This window comes from Marmota monax, unplaced genomic scaffold, assembly GCF_021218885.2.
Source record: "Marmota monax isolate L192 unplaced genomic scaffold, Marmota_monax_Labrador192_F-V1.1 WCK01_AAM20220418_F8-fsc00022, whole genome shotgun sequence".
NCBI classification, from domain to species: domain Eukaryota; kingdom Metazoa; phylum Chordata; class Mammalia; order Rodentia; family Sciuridae; genus Marmota; species Marmota monax.
The window spans coordinates 21,756,137-21,774,627 of NW_026695215.1; the positions used below are offsets into that span (position 1 = coordinate 21,756,137).

The 18,491-nt window shown below is 40.9% G+C and overlaps 1 protein-coding gene across 6 annotated transcripts; it reads right to left on the reverse strand.

Annotated features, from left to right (window-relative positions):
• Positions 1–1,153: 1,153 nt before the first annotated feature.
• On the reverse strand, positions 1,154–18,179 carry Cdv3 (CDV3 homolog). Of its 6 annotated transcripts, none has more exons than XM_046431386.2 (5): positions 17,542–18,179; positions 16,766–16,842; positions 7,670–7,812; positions 4,634–4,793; positions 1,154–4,214 (listed from the first exon to the last, which is right to left on the reverse strand). In XM_046431386.2, exons 1-5 carry the CDS (start codon positions 17,806–17,808, stop codon positions 4,202–4,204), a joined length of 660 nt encoding a protein of 219 aa, XP_046287342.1. In that variant the 5' UTR covers positions 17,809–18,179; the 3' UTR covers positions 1,154–4,201. The 6 variants fall into 6 exon arrangements, with proteins under 6 accessions (XP_046287342.1, XP_058430776.1, XP_046287339.1 ...); XM_058574793.1 differs by having other exon boundaries at positions 1,154–4,217; positions 4,634–4,787; positions 17,542–18,178; XM_046431383.2 differs by having other exon boundaries at positions 1,154–3,487; positions 17,542–18,178.
• Positions 18,180–18,491: the final 312 nt, after the last annotated feature.

Genomic DNA, 18,491 nt, shown 5'->3' on the forward strand with positions numbered 1-18,491 from the left:
CCAAGAGAATTGAAAACAAGTTCTCTTTCTCAAATACCAAAAAAAAAAAAAAAAAAAAAAAAACCTTGAAAATTTAGTTTTAACATTGATCATAACAAAACAAAAACCATCCAAATGTCCATCAACCCAGGAATGTATAAACATGGTATATTTATAAAATTGACTTAAAACTACTGATCTGATACATGCTACAACACAACATGGGCAAATCTGAAAAATGTGCTAAGTCAGTTAAAATTGATGTCAATATCCAGAATAGGGAAACTGAAAAATCCTCTGTTGCCTAAGGTGGAGGATTTGGGATTGGGGTGACAAGTAACAGTTCAGAGGTGGGGAATTTCTTTCTTGGGTGATGAAAACACTCAGGAATGAAGAGTGAAGGTGACTGCATGTCCTTCAGAATATGCTAAAAACTACACGAACTGTATTTTTTTTTTTTTAACTTTTAAAAAGCGGGGTTAAAAAAACTTACGGGGAGGGCTGGGGTTGTGTCTCAGTGGTAGAGCACTTGCCTAGCACATGAGAGGCACTGGGTTCAATTCTCTGTACCACATAAAAATAAATAAAGGTCCATCAATAACTATACTTATGGGGGAAAAAAATCAGTAAGTTTGAGTTTCTGTATATTGTTTTAAATAAGGTGGCCAAGAAAAAAGCCTCAACTGAGTACAATCAAATAATAATCAACAAAGCCTGAGATAGGAGGATCAAGTTCAAGGTCACCCTCAGAGACTTAGCAAGACCCTACCTTAAACTCAAGTGCTTAACAGTAAAGTTAACAAATATTTAAATATTTATTACCAAAAATGACTGAAAATATACTGATTTAGAAATTCAGGCACTATAATTCAAACTCTACTGCTCTAGAGAAATACGTACGTTTCAAGTAAAGCGTCAAACCTGCAGTGTCTAGAATGAATTTCCTTGCTGTAACCTAACATTTAATATTTCAAGAGACAAGTAGATTCCAATACTTCTCCAAAGATAAAGAACATTTATCATGGTTTTGCAGCCATTTTCGTTCCCCATCTTTTTAACATCGAGTATTCTGCAAGCACTCTTCCAACACAAGGGTCACTCTCCCATAGCAAGGAGGCATGACATTAATTCACCGTTTCCCAAGACAGTTTAGAAGAAATACTGTCACACTCCATGATCCATACATTTACTTTTTATTGAATTTGTTAATGTTACAGAGTTCTCGCACTGCCAAACCATGCCTGAGAATCCAAAGAAGGAAATGGTATAATGGACAGCCTCATCAACCCATCATACAGTATATTAAAACTTGATTCATATGCATTTTGAGAATTTCACAATCTCTTATAAAATTATAACAAGAGTTGGAATTTAAGTCTGCTGCAGGTCTTCAAAATTTCCAGTACAGTATGCCATTAAATAAAACCACCTCATATTCATCTCAGTTCATTCCTCAACAATATAACCCAACAAAAGTTTGTGGGAAAAACGCATACTTTAAGGAAAATATGTGGCTCAGGGTCCAAGAGATTACTTGTTAAGGTTTTTGGCTCCCAAATCATGTCTTCAGTATAACCAAGAATTTTAAAAGTCTCCTTTAATCATCCTACCTCCCCGCAACTGGCTCAGCTACTCATCCAAATAAATCAGAAGGCAGGTGTCCTACCTGCCACCTCAAATACCAACATTATTGCCCAGAAGTTGTAGGCAGGTGCTGTCAGGAGATACTATAGCCCTCCTAAAAGTCCAATTCCTGCACCAACATATTCACCAAGACCAAACTCCTACAGAGAATGGCCCCATACCAGGACAGCTGCCTTCACTCATGTACTTCACACCTGCCAGCAGCAAGCCCACAACTCCTGCCTTTGGTGAATGGATTTATTACAGAAAAACCCAGGCTCTGCATCAAGTGGTCACACACCACTACAAATATTTCTACTGAATCACAGATATAAAACTAGGAAATTTGCTAGACTGTCTCATTAGGTAGAAAGAAATGTCTCAGTAATCCTGGGGCACTTCCACAAGTCCCTTTTAAGGACTAAGTACTAGTGGATAGCTTAAGCTGTAATTATTAAAAACAGCAGGGCTATATCACTGTCTTTTGCCCTGCCTTTCTAAATGAACACTATTAGAGACACTCTAAAAGGCTGGTAACAGAGCTAGTGGGGACAATCACTGTATCTTTAGAATGTTTTAATACCTTAAAAGTTTGGACACAGGTATGTAAGGAACTCTTATCAACACCCATACAAGATCCAGGACACTTAAACGGATTGTGGGTGGTTTTGCTCACATTGCTTGAATCCCTTAGTTTGAGTAGAAACCGCTGTCTCCACAGCAGTGTACTGTAAATTTAGACCTGATTGGAGGCTTTAGCAGCACCTGAAGTAGAGTGTCCAGCATTTGCTGCCCCTTATGTCAAAGGCTATTTGGTTCCACTCCAGGGATTGGCAAATTCAGGAGACATTTCACAATTCTAATGCATATTTCAGGTTACTTACCTAACCAAGCAATATGCTGTCAAAGAACTTATTCCAAGTCAAAGCAAAAAAGGCCTTAATGTGGAACACAGAAAAAGCACTATCCAAATAAAAAATGACTAAGAGAAACGAGATTATTCCTTCCCCCACCCCTTTTCCCACTTGGTAGACCCAAGTTTGGTTGAATTCAATTGTAGTTTACCTCAGACTATAACTAAAAACTTAAATTATAATTCACAGCCCTACATAGATGATCTGAACACAGTTCTTTTGAGCGGCATGTTCCAGGAAGTATAATATAGCCACAGCCTACTACAGAGTATTCCTTAGGGTGGGGGACAGGACAGGTTAATTAAGGTCACTTAAATCTTCATCTTTTACAGCAGATCAGAACCCAGATGGCTGACTTTCTGCAGGATTTCTGATAGGAATCCAGTAGAGCTGGTTTCAAGGTTCATATCGACACCTTAATAGCTGTAACCTTCTTATCCAGAAGTTGTGATCCACATGAAGTCCACAATGAGTGCAGCAAATCTGAGGTAGTCAACCCTTACGAAGGCTCAGTATCTGAACATAAAAAGATTTTTGAAATGACCACTGCTGCAGGTTTTGGTTTTTTGTATTTGCAGAGCAATTATGAAATAACACTGCTGAATCTAGTCCACACATTTATATAACAATGGAAGCTCTCCTAAATCCAGTATACATAAAGAGCAGTTGTGACACTTTAAACTTCCACAGTGCAACAGAGCCAGTCACTTAAACCGAGGGGTCTGCATCAGCTGCTGTAGGTCCAACAGAGATCGGATGAAAGGTTCATGGTGATAAGCAGTGGTCTAGTTACCTCAGAAGGGTTAGCAAAGACCATTCCTCAATTGTACTGTGTGTGGCTGCTTTTCTGATTTTCAAGCACAGCATACTGGTTGTCTAGCTGAAGTTTAAGGGCCTGGTTTTTTGAAACCTCATCCCTACCTCTATTTTTGTGTCTTACTACTTCAAAGTTCTTCTCCATTTCTTTATCCCTAAGGGAAAAGAAATGTAATCAGTAAATATTCTTCACTAGGGTTTTTTGAAAATATTCTTCCTTGGGGGTGGGGTGGGGGGAAAGGCCACCCCTAAATATCTTGGGGAGGGACAGAAAAGGAGAACTGGTATATAAAATTCTTATCAAACCATTTTAAGGCTTCAATTGAACAGAAAAGGTAATACTGTACTGAAGCTCTATGGTCCCATCTACTGAATAGCATTAACTGCAAACCTGTTTGGGGACCATTTGAAGACAGCTGGAAAGAAGCTGTGCAATGAGATTCCTCCTAGGACTCACTTCTAGATTTAGCAATTAGTAGACAATACATCTCTTTCTTTATGCATAAGGTAAGGGTAACAATTTTCTCATTCAAGTAAAGTTCTCATCATTCAATGATTTCTCCCCACTTTTGTTTGTGAGGGGTCGGACTAGATCAGGCAAAGAAAGCTGAGTGTGGTGAGTCACTCCCCTCTCAGAGTCCCTTACGCATTCTGTAGGAGAGCAGAGGAGCAAAGTCCAAGTGGAGGTTTAAATTCAAGCCAGCTGTGCTCTCAAAGAGGCGAAAGGCTGGGATTTACTTTAAAAGCCACCCAAAAAAATTTCCATCTGATGTCATTTACATTTCTTCCCATTTTATTTATTTTTTAAAATTCATGTCCCTAAATAAGATGTAGATGTGCCATATGTGGTCATTAACTCCAGGTAGCATTCATTTTAAGTACCTGCTGAAATAAGATTATTTTAATATTAGATTTATAAATGTCAACATCTTTCATCTATTCACATTTACTGGGAAATACAATGAAATACTGCTCTTACATTTCTAGTTTCCATATTATAAGGAACATAAGCCAGTAATAATGTATTTATAAAAGATTTTAAATGAGACTTGTCACCGCCACAAAACATACCAAGCATCGGAGAATCTGTGACAGCAAAGTGTCTTCCATGCTCTTCCCCCTTGCCCTCCCTCCTGGGCCTCTAGTCCCAGCTGGTTCTCAGCTGCTTGTCAGTGGCAGCCTGGGCCTTACCAACAGGGAATAGTCTCCCTCAAGCGGGTTTTCATTTCCCCTACACCCCATTCCCTGACAAGAGCCCGAGATCCCACGTGAAATTGAAATGCAATAATTACAGTACTTACTTTCGGCTTTCTACATGCTTGGCAGTGGACTGCAGGGATGGGAACTGTGTGTCGCTGTATATTTCTGGTGGTCCTTGTGGTGTTTTCCTTGTTGTGGTTAGCCTGGCCCCAGGAGGCCTATACACACCACTAGTCATTGCTGGTTCTGGGGTTTCTGTAACTAATATTTTGTAAGAGCTTAGAGAAATTATTTAAATGGATAGTGTTTTAATAATCTATTCCTGCATGCTCAACCATTTAACAGTCATGGAAAAAAGCAACCCTGATACGGAAAAGGTCTCTGGATTAGACAACAAAAGTTATCTGGAAAAAAAAAAAATTTTTTTTTTTTTGGTACCAGGGATTAAACCCAGGGGCCCTTAACCACTGAGCAACATCCCCAGTTCTTTTATTTTTAAAAATTTTGAGATAGGATCTTGCTAAGTTGCTGAGACTGAATTCAAACATGCAATCCTCCTGCCTGAGCCTCCCAAGCCGCTAGGAATACAGGTGCAGTGCATGCCACTGCACCCAGCCTGAGGAAATGTTTTAAAGTAAAAAGAATGGTTATCTTTTTAGGGTAGTTTTCTTTCTTTCTTCCCTAACTGGGAACTTAACCCAGTCCTTTTGGTTTTGATAGGGTCTCCCTAAATTGCTCAGGTTTGTCCTTGAATTTGCAGTTCTCCTGCCTCAGTCTCCTGAGTAAACTGGGATTACAGGTATACATGGGGTACTGTTTTAACTTTTCCTGTACATTTTTTTTTTCTCCCAAACGCATAAACAGGCTTATGTGGGAAAAGTAGATATAAACTCAAGGGAGAACTCAGGCCATCTCTGGAGGAAAGACAGCCTCCATGTACAATTTTAATTCTTTATATATAAACAAGTTCTATAAGCCTCTTTATGGAATATGAGAAACAATTTGCTGGTCCTGGGATTACCTTTCAGAATGACTATTGTAGTCCTCAGTTTCCTATTAGTAAAAATGAAAGGTCACTTCCTTACCTGGATGACAGGCTAAACAAGATGCCAGGTGTAAAAGACTTAAAATGCTTGCAAAGTTTGTTAAAAATCTTAAAAATAATGAACTAGATATCCTTATTTATTTAATCCTCTTCCACAATGACTTTTAAGGTTCTTGCCTTTTTTCCCCTCTTAGAAAACAGGAAAAAAATAAGCAGCTGAGTAGCCCCAAATTTTCCACTATGGCTAACATTATAGGGACACAGGTTTTCCCTATATCCCCTACTCCATCCTCAATATGTATACAGAGTGGATCTTCATGTTTGCCACCTTTTAAAATTTTAATTTTGTGTTGGCAGTGTAGTTTAGTGGCAGAGCATTGACCTATTATGTACAAGACCCTGGGTTAGATCCCTGGCACTACAAACCTTGACCCTTAATTTCAAATAAAGGTCTATTATCATTCTCTAGCTTAAAAATAATATAGCCATTTAACATAGAATTTTTTTTTTTTGGTGGGGGGAGCATACTGGGAATTGAACCGAGGGGCACTTAACCACTGAAACATTTCCCTAGTTTTTTTAAATTGAGACAGGGTCTCACTAAATTGCTTAGGGCCTCACTTAGGTTGCTGAGGCTAGCTTTGAATATCTTTTGAAAATTTCCTGCCTCAGCCTCCCCCACTGGGATTACAGATGTGATGCATGCCACCATGCCAGGTTGCCATTTGAGTACTACTATAATAGGATTATTGTTTTGTACAGTCTTTTGACTCTGTGGGTGAAAGCTCATACATACATTATTTCTGAGTACCTAAGCTGCACTCAGATACAAACATTAACAGAATAAGGGCCTGGGTATATAGTTCAGTTGGTAGAACGACTGCCTCACATGCACAAGGCCCTGGGTTCAATACCCAGCATCATCAAAAAAAAAAAAAAAAAAAAAAAAAAAAAAAAATCACAAACCTTATTATTTTAACCATTAGCCACATGTGACTATTTAAGTCACATCAGCCACACTTTAAGTACTCAACAAGCCACATGTAACAAATAATCACTGCACCACACAGTGCTATTCTATCACTGCAAAAATTCTATTGAACATAGTTTTCTAAAGGAAGGAAACAACTATGAAGAGATAGGTACTGTACCAAAAATTATAGCAAGGAAGGATTAGTAAGGGAGTAGAGGATGGGTAAGGTGGTAGTGGCGGGAGGAACTATGATTTTAAATAAGAATGGGGGAGGGTGGTAAGATGAAAATTAAGCTAAGACTTGAGACAAGTGCAAAACACACACAAAAAGCCAGCATTGGCAAACCAGCAAAGCCAACCCAAGTGATTCTGTAAAGTTCCACAAAAATATAGCTCCAACAGCAGAGACAAGAAATCACATCAGAGCCTGCATGGCCCTCCACCCCATGTTATTTACTACTGTCTGGCCCTTTACAGAAAAAGCTTGCAGATTCCTGACACAAAGGAAAGAAAATTCCAGACTGAACACACAGCACAAAGGGTGTGCAGTAGCAATGTGTTCAGTGCATCTATAGAACAGCATCAATGAGGATCAAGTTTTAAAAAAGAAGAGAAGGCAGACGCACAAGGCCTTGTAAGTCACTCATAACTTTTAGCTTCTACTATGAATCATAGTGATATGCTCTGATGTATTTTAAAAGGAACTGGATGCTGTGCTGGGAGTCTGTGTGTACATGGGCGTGGGAGGATTGCAGGAAGAAGCAAGCAGACAAGAAGTGCTACTTCAGTAATCCACATAAAAAAATGATGATAGGGTTAGGTGTGCAGCTCACTGCAGAGCATCTGCTAAGCATGTACAAGGCTTTAGGTTCATTGTGAAAATACAAAAATAAGCAAAATAAATAAAATTTAGCAGTCCACAGAAATGTCTCTTGATTTCCAAATTCTTCTGTTAAGGATTTAAAAATCTTTAAGACACATATACAAATCCCCTCTGCCAGGAACAGAAAGAAACACCACTGCTGTTAACCCTATCTCACATATATTTAGTTGAGCAGAGACCACATGTAAAATTATACACAAATAAGACATCTCCTAAAACAAAAACAGGAAGATTACCAACTACTGGAGTAGGAGGCGCTTGTACCGGAGCTGTTTTATTCCAGGGACCTGAAGATTTTTCTATACCTCCACCACCTCCTCCTTCTTCCCAGTTATCACCTGGATCTTCTCTCTTTTCATTGTCATCTTCTTCTTTTTCACTATTGGAAAAGCAGACAAGTGAATTCAATTAAAGAACTACCAAGAAAAATATCAGTCCAAATCCTTAGTTGTAACAATGCTTATCTATGTCACTTAACTTCTTTGAGGCCTCAATGCTTAAAAGAAATGCTCAATGTTTAAAGAAAGGCGTGTAAAGAGAATAGAAGATTTTTTATCTGTTTTATAGATAAAAATACTACTACTTGACTTCATGTGAAAAAAGGATTTCATTCCTTACAAAGTCGAAGTTCAAGACTACCCCGACAACATGGCAAGACACCACCTCAAAATGAAAAATTTAAGGAATGGGGGTACAGCTCAGTGGTATTTTAAACAAACAAATAAACCCAAGTTAAATCCCATTACCTTAATTAATTAATCAATCAACTAAAGGGTTGGGATGGAGCTCAGTGGTAAAGCTCTTGCTTAGCAAGCACAAGGCCCTGGATCCAATCCTCAGGACATCAAAAAGAAAATTCAAAAAAATCTAATACACTGGTAGGCTATGTGACAACAGCATGATTATTTGTAGGTGTTCAGCCTCTAGTGCAGAACCTCAACTGACAAGAGGAAGAGAAGCTGACATAACCTGAAATGCAGAGAAAAGGGTGACCTGAAGGGCTGAATGCACAATTAAGATTTTTCTGGGACCAAAGTATACAAAATTAGCATTTATGCCAAGTGTACTTTTAGTAAGCAAATAAAGGATTTTGGAAAATGTGATTTTGCTTATTATTTATCTTGGTACCAGGGACTGAACCCAGGAGCACTTAACCACTGAGCCACATCCCCAGTCCTTTTATTTTTTTAAAGTTGAGACAGGATTTTATTAAGTTACTGAGGCTGGCTCTGAACTTGTGATCCTCCTGCCTCCGCCTCCCAAGCCCCTGGGATTACAGGCAGGGACCACATGCCCAGCTTATTTGCTAATTCTTTAGCACATGACAAAAATGCTCTCAAAATGAAAATTTTCATTCCCACAGAGGAAAGCAAGACGACGTCCATGGTTCATATCAGAGTTAAAGTATCTCCTTAGTACCAGCCTCAAAGTCTGACACAAAGAATCCAATAGAATTAGTCCCCTAACATCAAACATGTATCTGTCACTGTTATAAAAGGAAAATATAAAAACGACATCTTTGGTTCTTCAGTTATATTATAAGGATATCCTCAGTGTTATCTAATCATCTTAAGACTGTCTATAATGTTCATTTTTGGTGACTGGGTCTCAATGTGTTGCCCAGGACGGCCATAAACTCCTGGACTCAAAGGATCCTCCCCCTCCTGCCTCAGCCCCCTGAATGTTGGAATAAAAGGCACCTGTGTCAGGGCTCCTGATTACAATGTCTTTTGTTGTTGTTGTTTTAAAATATTTTTTAGTTGTACACGGACACAATACCTTTATTTATTTTTACGTGGGGCTGAGGATCAAACCCAGGGCCTCGCACGTGCTAGGCGAGCCCTCTACCCATGAGCCTCAGCCCAGCCCTACAATGTTTTTTTAATGTCAATTTTTATTACTTTATTCTTGAACTGACCTAAATCAGAATCTACCATTTTTTCAAGGTACCCTTATCTTTCCTTTTGCTGAATTACTGTCACTTTATGTAAAGTTGAATGTTCTAAATTATCAAGTACACATATCTTGTCTCCCTACAGTGGCTAGACAGCAACAATACTCAGTACAGTAATTGTTCAAACTTCCTTTTGCAGGCCAGGGGAGGCAATGCATGCCTGTAATCTTAGCTAATTGGGAGGCCAAGGCAGGAGGATCCTGAATTCGTGGTCAGCCTGAGCAACTTAGTCACCTCCTATCTCAGAAACAAAACAGAACAATCTTCCTACTGCAATTCTGACCTTGTGAATAATATACCTGGCAGAGTACTAGACTTTCCTGATCATGACATTGGTGGTCCTTCTCAGGTCCTCAGCTCCTCAGTCTCATTTGCCATCCTATCTTTCTCCCCTCCCATGAAAAACTTCAGCTATTCCCTGAGGCTATCTATTCCTTAGACATTTTCTCCTTCTGGTATCTAATATCTAATCCACAATTATTATGGCCATAACATGGTAGAGGTGACCTCCACCCTGACCCTCTGTGTGAATTTGAGAACATGACAATCATTCCTGGCTTCTACCTAAGGATATTTAGAATACATTCCCTCTACTTCTATTAAAATGAGATACATCTGGCTGTAAAACAAATTTCTTGACCAGCTTAACAGGCCCCTTTAAAGACACTTTGAATAAAACTTCAAAGATAGCGGGAGCATCAAGTGAAGTACCTATCAACCAGAGGTGACGCCAGTATTTAGAAGCCAAGGCTGGCAATTAAGAAGGGTAGAGAGAAACAGCTCTATCTTCAAGCCTACATTTACTTAAGACTGTTTCTGAGGAAGACGATGGATATAGCCAAGCCACTCTTCAGTTTTCTCTTGTTTATTAACGCACAATGGAATCATATGCAGCCACTTAAAATGATGTTAGGCCTAAACTTCCGTGGGAGTAATCTTCATGTCATATAAACCAGTAATTTACTAAATCATCATCTATATACCTAACATAAATAAAAAACATTTTGAGCCTAATTTTGAGACAGTATCTTGCTAAGTTGCCCAGCCTGGCCTCAAACTTGTGATACTGCTGCCTCAGCCTCCTAAGTAGCCAAGTATAGGCATGTGCCATCATGCACAGCTGAACACGCATACTTTTAAAAAGGATTTTAAAAAACAAATGCCAGACAGCATGTCCCATTTTCTAAAGGTAGCTTATTAAATCTGATGAATGACACCAAGTAAGGACAAGAAGGTAATGATTTATCCAGGAGTCTAACTAGTGGCATCCAAACATCAAAATTATCCCCAAAGGATTTTTTAAAATCACTTTTGAGGCTACTCCAAGTAATTTCATTTGCTTCATTTAAAGGGTAAAAGTATAGTTGCTATTCATCTAGCTATAAACAACTAATAATAATAACGTCCTAACAACCAAATCAGAGACTGGTGAAGAATCCACAGATGTTCATGACAACTTTTCTATACCTGAGCTGTCACAGCTTTCAGCTGCTCATTTAAATCTTGAAACAGCAGTTAACTTACCAAGGCACTAAATTGCCATTATTCAAATGTATGTATACATGTTATTCTAAATTATGCTTCCCCTTTAATATTTGGTAACTATTATTAAAATTATTAGTTTGCAATAAACCTTCAACTGAAAAGCAAAAACTTTTAACAATGATTGTCTTTGAGAAGAGATTATGAATAATTCTTTTTTTTTAACATTTATTTTTTAGTTTTAGGTAGATACAATATCTTTATTTTATTTTTATGTGGTGCTAAGGATCAAACCCAGTGCCTCACAGGTGCTAGGCAAGCACTCTACCACTTGAGCCACAACCCCAGCCCCATGAATAATTCTTATACATTTCTCTATGCTTTTATATTTTCTCAAATGGTCTAAAAACAAGAATATTATTTTTCTAACTAAAATGTTAAAGAAAAAATTTGTTTGACAGATGAATAGCATTTCAAGTAAAAGTTGTTTACTCAGTGCTATCCTTTCTACCACCTCCTTGCCCTCAGAAGCAAAGAAATGAATAAAATAATCATAAATTTAAAAACACATCTAGGTTACAAACTATTAGTAAATAAAAAGTACGATCTGTTTAATTACTGGGTAAGTCTATCTTTAATAAAACTGGAAATAGTCTAATCAAGAACCTTTACTTTGAGCTAGCATGTAGCACATGCTTACCAGCAACTGGGGAGGCTGAGGCAGGAGGATCACAAGTTTGAAACAGCCTCAGGATGTTAGTAAGAATCTCTATCAAAATAAAAATACAGGACTAACCAGGCATGGTGGTGCACGCCTGCAATCCCGGCGGCTGGGTAGGCTGATAGAGGAGAATCCTGAGTTCAAAGCCAGCCTCAAGGCACAAGCAACTCTGTGAGACCCTATCTCTAAATAAAAATACAAAATAGGGCTGGGGATGTGGCTCAGTGGTAGAGTATCCTTGAGTTCAATCCCCAGTAAAACACACACACAAAAAAAAAAACCAACAAAACAAAACAAAACAGGACTAGAGATGTCACTCAGTGGTAAAACACCCCTTGGTTTAATAACCAATCCCTCCTCACCAAAAGGATCCTCTGTCAGATGAAGAAACTAATGCCCAGAAGTCTAAAAGACTGTTCTAAATGCCATTGTACTAAAGGCAAAGTAGAAGTAATTTACATAGTCTATTACATTTTCCTATTTGCATATTTCAGAAAGTGTCAGTCAACTCTCCAAATGCCAAAGTCAGAACAAGGTACAAGTTGCATTTATTTCCACAGAAAATAATTAGACTAAAATGCAGTTTTTGACCCAAATCAAGATAGTTTCTCATTAGCCATGTTTTGTTTTTAAACACTGCAGTGTAAATTCAACTTCATGATCCTGTTAAATACATGTCAGTTGGTGAGCTAAGGGGAATAACCATGCTAGAAAAGAAACACTATTGACCAGATCCTGTGCAGGCAGAATTCTACCAGCTTCACAGTGACACCCAGACAGTGGCCAAACCCAGAAGCTGACACTCAGTAAGTACCTTCTCCTGGGCTACAAAGCAGCAGACCTCAAAAGGACTCCAGAGCCCATTCTTTCACCTTGCCTCTTGATGCATTTCATCCTTTTCACATCTCTTAAGTTACAACACAGAAATTTTCTTTGAGATTTGAGAAATTCTATTTCCTTAGTATGGATGATCAGTATACTAAAGAAAGGACAGAACATTTTACCTCCAATTCACAGAAGATAACATACAATTCAATCCAAGTCCCATTCCCAAACACTAGGGGGAAGCAGCTGTAACAAAGACCTGACCAAGCTGCTGGAAAGCTGGGCATCTCCATAGGCTTGTCTTCACTGTTATACAGTAAAATGGGGAGGTTAAAAATGTCTCATGATTGATTCCTGGCCTTGAGCCTTGAAATATCACTGTACTTCATCCAAAGATTTTTTTGCCTGACTCCTTCCTGGTACACAAAGTGTCTCTCCTCTATGCCCCACAGCACCTTGCACATCTCACATCTCTTTGAAGCTTTATTTTATTTTTTAATACTGGTGCTTGAACTCAGGGGCTCATGCATGCTAAGCAAATGTCACACCATAAGCTACAGCCCCAACCGCTTTTCTAAAATTTTACTTGGTGGCATATCTCTTTGAAATTACCTACCCGTGTCTATTATACATTTTTATAACCCCCAAACAAACCTAACACTTTGCATGCCTGGCACACAACAGTCACATATTTGCTACAATGACTCGAACATGGATTCAGGAACCATTTCTTCTCTTCAAAGTACAACTTGACCATTTTAACCAATAGGTTTAAAAATGCTGATTTCTCAAGAAGGTTCCCAGAGAACCACTGGAAACTCCAGGACTCAACTCTGTATTGACACTTGACAAATGGGCAATATTTTTGTAACCTTGAGAATTAATGAGATCTTTCTTTATCCCCCAAATCTATTTTTAGAAGTCTACAATTAACCAATCATTCTATCTCAATGAGGTCACTTTCATAACCATCCAATGGCTTCTCTCCCAAGAACTTGTCTAAATGACTTGACCTTAAATAGGACTAATTTTGATATGTTAAATATTCTTGGTACTTAAATCTTAAGCTGGTAGGTAAACTTGTTTGCTGATACTGAAAATTTTCCTTTAAAATATACACTTATCTTAAATAAAGGAAAGCATACTAATCTACTAGTGTCAGGTTATTTTATAAATGTCCTGTTAATGAAATCCTAATAGTACTAGCAGTCTCAGCTTTGCAGATAAGGACCAACACCAAAAAGTATGAGACGAGTGCAGTGGCACATGCCTGTAACCACAGGTACTCAGGAGGCTGAGGCAGGAGGCAGCTGAAGCAGGAGGATCCCAAACTTAAGGTCAACCTTAGCAATTTAGCAAGACCCTCAGCAACTTAGTGAGATCCTGTCTCAATGTGAAACATTAAAAAAAAAAAAAGAACTGGGGATGTAGCTTGTACCCCTGGATTCAATACTCAGTACTGTAAAACGAAAACAAAAAAATGACCAAGATCATACAAGTATTAAATCTCAGGCCAAAAAGTCCTTTTTTTCCTCATAATCATCTCCATCCTTTTTGTGAGTAACCTACTTCCCACTTACCTATGAGCCAATGTTTCTTTCATTAGAATCCCCACTATACTGAACCCAGGGCCACGCACATAATAGGCAAGCACTCCACCGCTGAGCTACACCCCTAATCCAACTACCAAGAATATTTAATACAAAGTTTACAGGAATACTCTATATGTATATAAGGCACAAATTTTAGTCATTATCATTAAACCTCAGATGATTTCTCACCCTCAAACTTTTTCTGGAAGCCATTATATTCCACTTTATTGCAAGATTTATGAGGGGAATGGAAATAAACAGACCACAAATTTCAGTTTCTAAGGACTCAAAAGCAACACCCTGAAAAAGGAGTGATTTTTCAATGTTAGATTAACAGAAGATGTGGACACTAGGCAATGATTAGATGCTAAGGAGAATGAAAAACAAAAACAAAAATATAAAAATGTCTACTTCAGGTCAAACAGAACTCAAAACACTCACACTAGCTGAGACCTATGTATGCCTAAGAAATATTTAATATTTTACCATCAAGAATAGTCAAGAGGCTGGACCATGGTAGCACATGCCTGTAATCCCAGCAGCTTGGGAGGCTGACACAGGAGGATACCAAGTTCAAAGCTAGCCTCAGCAAAAGTGAGGGATTAAGCAATTCAGTGAGACCCTGTCTCTAAATAAAATACAAAATAGGGCTGGAGACATGGCTCAGTGGTTGAGTGCCCTGAAATCAATCCCTGATATGAGGGAGAGAGAGAGAGAGAGAGGGAGAGAGACAGAGAGAGAGACAGAGAGAGAGAGAGACAGACAGACATACAGACACATACACACACACACAAATAGATAGATAGACATAGGAGAATCACTTGAACCCAGGAGTTAAGGGTTCAGCCTAGGCAACATAAGCAAGGCTCTATCGTAAAAGAAAAAGTTAAAAGTAGGGTTGGGGTGAAGCTCAGTAGTAGAGCATTGTCCTAGCATGTGCAAGGTCCTGGGTTTAATCTAGAAGCAGCACCACACCACCACCACCACCACCACCACCACCACCACCACACACACACACACACAGTAGCCAAAATAGAAGATTTGGAACTTCTATTCAGTGACAAACTTCGGTTCAGTTTAAATATTCTCCTTACTTTAACAAAATCAGTTTCTAATATTTCGTGAACCTGAAACTTTGCCCTTCAGAGTGCTACTCCTGCAGGGTAAGTCAACATACCAAATGCTATCCTTCTCGTCATACAAGTCTTTCAGAACCTGCAGTCAGGAAAAGCAGACCAAGAAGAGATAACTTTACTATAGAACGGGAGCCACACAGAGACAGGCAGTTCCACAACCTTAAAGGATAGGAACCTCACAACCCTTTCCCCCATTTCTAAAGGTCAAGCCCCAGGAGAAAGAAAAATGGAACAGGGATAATTTCCAAATCATACTTCTTCAAAAACATGAAAAAATGGGAATAAAAACTCCAGTCGAATCATTTCTGCTTATCACTGCTCACAACAATCTCAAAGAGTGGAAAAGACATATTTCCTCAAAATTTCTATCAATCAGGTTTTGCTTTGGTTAATCTCACAAAATGATGGAATAACACCCAAGGAAATTAAAGTGTGGCTGTGGCAGCTATTAAAACAAAAAAAAAAATTTAGCTCTAGCTTTTAAAAAAAAAAGTTAATCAAGGGAAGCTGAGGCAGGAGGATCACAGTTCAAGATCAGCTTCAGCAACTTAGTGAAACTCTGTTTCCAAAAAAAGGAAAAAAATAAAGGTAAGGTATACCTCAGTGGTAAAGCGCCTATGTTCAATCCCCATAACCAAGTGGAAGAGAAGCTATAGAACCACATATTCACCCTTTCCCCCTACTTTACAAATCCCTCAAAATATGGCATTTATTTATCTTTTTAACTTTTTTTAAATGGACACAATACCTTTTATTTATTTTTTATGTGGTGCTGAGGATAGAACCCAGTGCCTCACACATGCTAGGCAAGCGTGCTACCACTGAGCCACAACCCCAACCCCATGACATTTATTTAATATAAATCCAAAACTAACTACCAGAGACCAAACTTAATAAAAATGTTATTAATTTCAAATCCTTCAACCAACCAATCCAATTTTTATAAATTACTGTTTTCTTGAACTTTAAAAATAGCACACCTATTGGACAGGTGGCAAACCCCTGTAGTTCTGAAAGCTGAGGCAGGAGGATCACAAGTTCAAAGATGTCTCAGCAACTTAGCAAGGCCCTAAGCAACATAGACCCTGTTTCAAAGAAAGGACTGGGGATATTGCTCAGTGGTTAAGCACCCCTGGTACCCACCCTCCAAAAAAGTACACTTTGTTCAATTTCTTGTCCTTGAGGCCAATATATTCACTGTGTGAATACAAAATCTGTACTTTCTCTAAGTATCCTATATTTCAACTTGCTTACTAAGAGGAACTAAAAAACACCGACATTATTTTTGAAACAGAAAGAAAAACGAAGTTCAATCACTAATATTAAAAGTTGGAATTTTGAAAGGACAAAATTCATTCTGGTTGCCTCGAATAAAAAAGACCTAAACAGAACTGAAGTAACCAAACTCTCACAGGATTTTAGAACTGGCAACTAATTTGATGAACATATAGAAAGGACTGCCTTCAGAGAGGAAGAACAGACATAATACATTACAGTTCTAATCAGCACACCTAAAGCACAAGGCTCCTATGATGTGGCTTTGGGGCTAAAGAAAAACCAAACCTGTGTCCAATTCCTATCCTAAATAAGGTTATCTAAACCCATTTGTAATCACACCGTACCTTATCTGCATTGCCTGAACTCTGAGTCCGCTGTAATCAACCTCTTTCTGCTCAAATTCTTTCCATTCATCTTCATCCTGTGAAAGAAATAACATCAGATCAATTAAAGCTCTTTGGAAATATACAACTAAGCAAATATCAGACCCTGAAAAGCGCTGGAACCCCAAGTAATTATGGACTCATTTTATGGCCCAAGCCCTTGCTAGATTCTGTGATATGCCTAGTCGCCTAACATACTAACTGCTGCAGGGTTCTGCAGGAACTGTTAGAGTAACCAGGGAAAGCCGAGCAGGGAGAAAAAAAATCAATAGTAATTCCACAACTAAATTTTAACTCAATGTTGCCGTGGCTTTTTTTTTTTTTTTAAACCAGCTTAGGGACCAATTCATGCCAACAGAGCTGCTACAAATACGACTTAACACATTAAAAGACAAAATTCAGCCACAACTACTGGGCTGAAGTCAGACACCAAATTACTCGGAGCAGACGTCACTCGATAAATGCTGCCGTGCTGGGCACTGCAGTCCCAAACCAAGTGCCCCAGGAGAGTGCCGCCGCCGGGGTCAGGGCGACGCGGCGCGGCACCTGGGGGGTCCGGGTTCTGGCTAGCCCGGCCCGACGTGGGAAGCCCACGTCACGTGGCCGGCTCCGCGCCCGTCCGCCCGCCCGCGCGGGGCCCAGCGGCCCCTCCCGGACGCCTCCCCGGGCAGGCGGGGGCGAGCACATGGGGCCGAGCGCGCGGCCCGCGCCCCAGTGCCCGCCTCCGGGCCCCTCACCTTCGTCACGGCCTTGGTGGCGGCCCCGGGGCCCGTGGCCCCCGTGCCTGCGGTCCCTCCATCGCCCGGCCGGGACCCTGTGCCTGCCGTCCCGCCGTCGCCCGGCCTGGTCCCCGTGCCCGGCCCGCCGCCCGCCGTTCCGCTGCTCCCGCCCGCGTTGCCCGCCGCGCCTGCGGCGCTCGCCGCCCGACTGCTCCGCTCCTTCTTCTTCTTCTTATCCCTCTTAGCAAAGAAGTTGTCTAGGCTCCGCTCCTCCGTCTCGGCCATGGCCGCGGCCTCCTCGGCCCGGATGGGTGGGGCCGGCGGCGGGCGCGGCCGCTTGGAGCTCGGGGTCGAGGCCGGCTCTGCGCTCACGCTGCCGGGCGCGCAGACGCCTCAGCCCCGCGGGGTCGCCGAGGCGTGTGAGGCGGGGCGGGCGGCTCCCCCCGCGTGCTGTCGAGCGGTGGTACGCTCCGCCCTGGGGCTCGCGTGCCGCTGCCTTAACTAGCTCTGGCTGCCCCGACGGCGGTGCAAGATCCCGCCTGCTCCACAGCCGGGGGGAAAAGGAACGCGCGGGCCACAGGCTCCAGCAACAGTGCTAAGCTAGCGGCGGCGCGTGCTGGAGGAAGACGCGCGCGCAGGCAGGGAGAGGAGGGGAGGGGACAGGGAGGGGAAGGGGGGGGAGGAGGGAGGGCGGGCCTCCAGCCGAGACAGGCAGCGCCCGCGCCTGCGTACTTAGCTCTGCCCGCCGTTGTGGGCAAGCCGAGGGGCGGGCGGCGGGAGGAGACGGAGGCAGGGCGGGACAAAGAGCCAATCAGAGGCCAGGACGAAGCACTTAGGTGACAATCCGTGCTTCCGACGGGGCGGTGCCGGCGTGAGGGCGGGGATATGCAAATTAACTGACGCGCCTATCGACTCTCTCCGGATTGGCCGAGGGTTTGGCCTTGAGGGCGGGTATTTAGAGGGCTGGT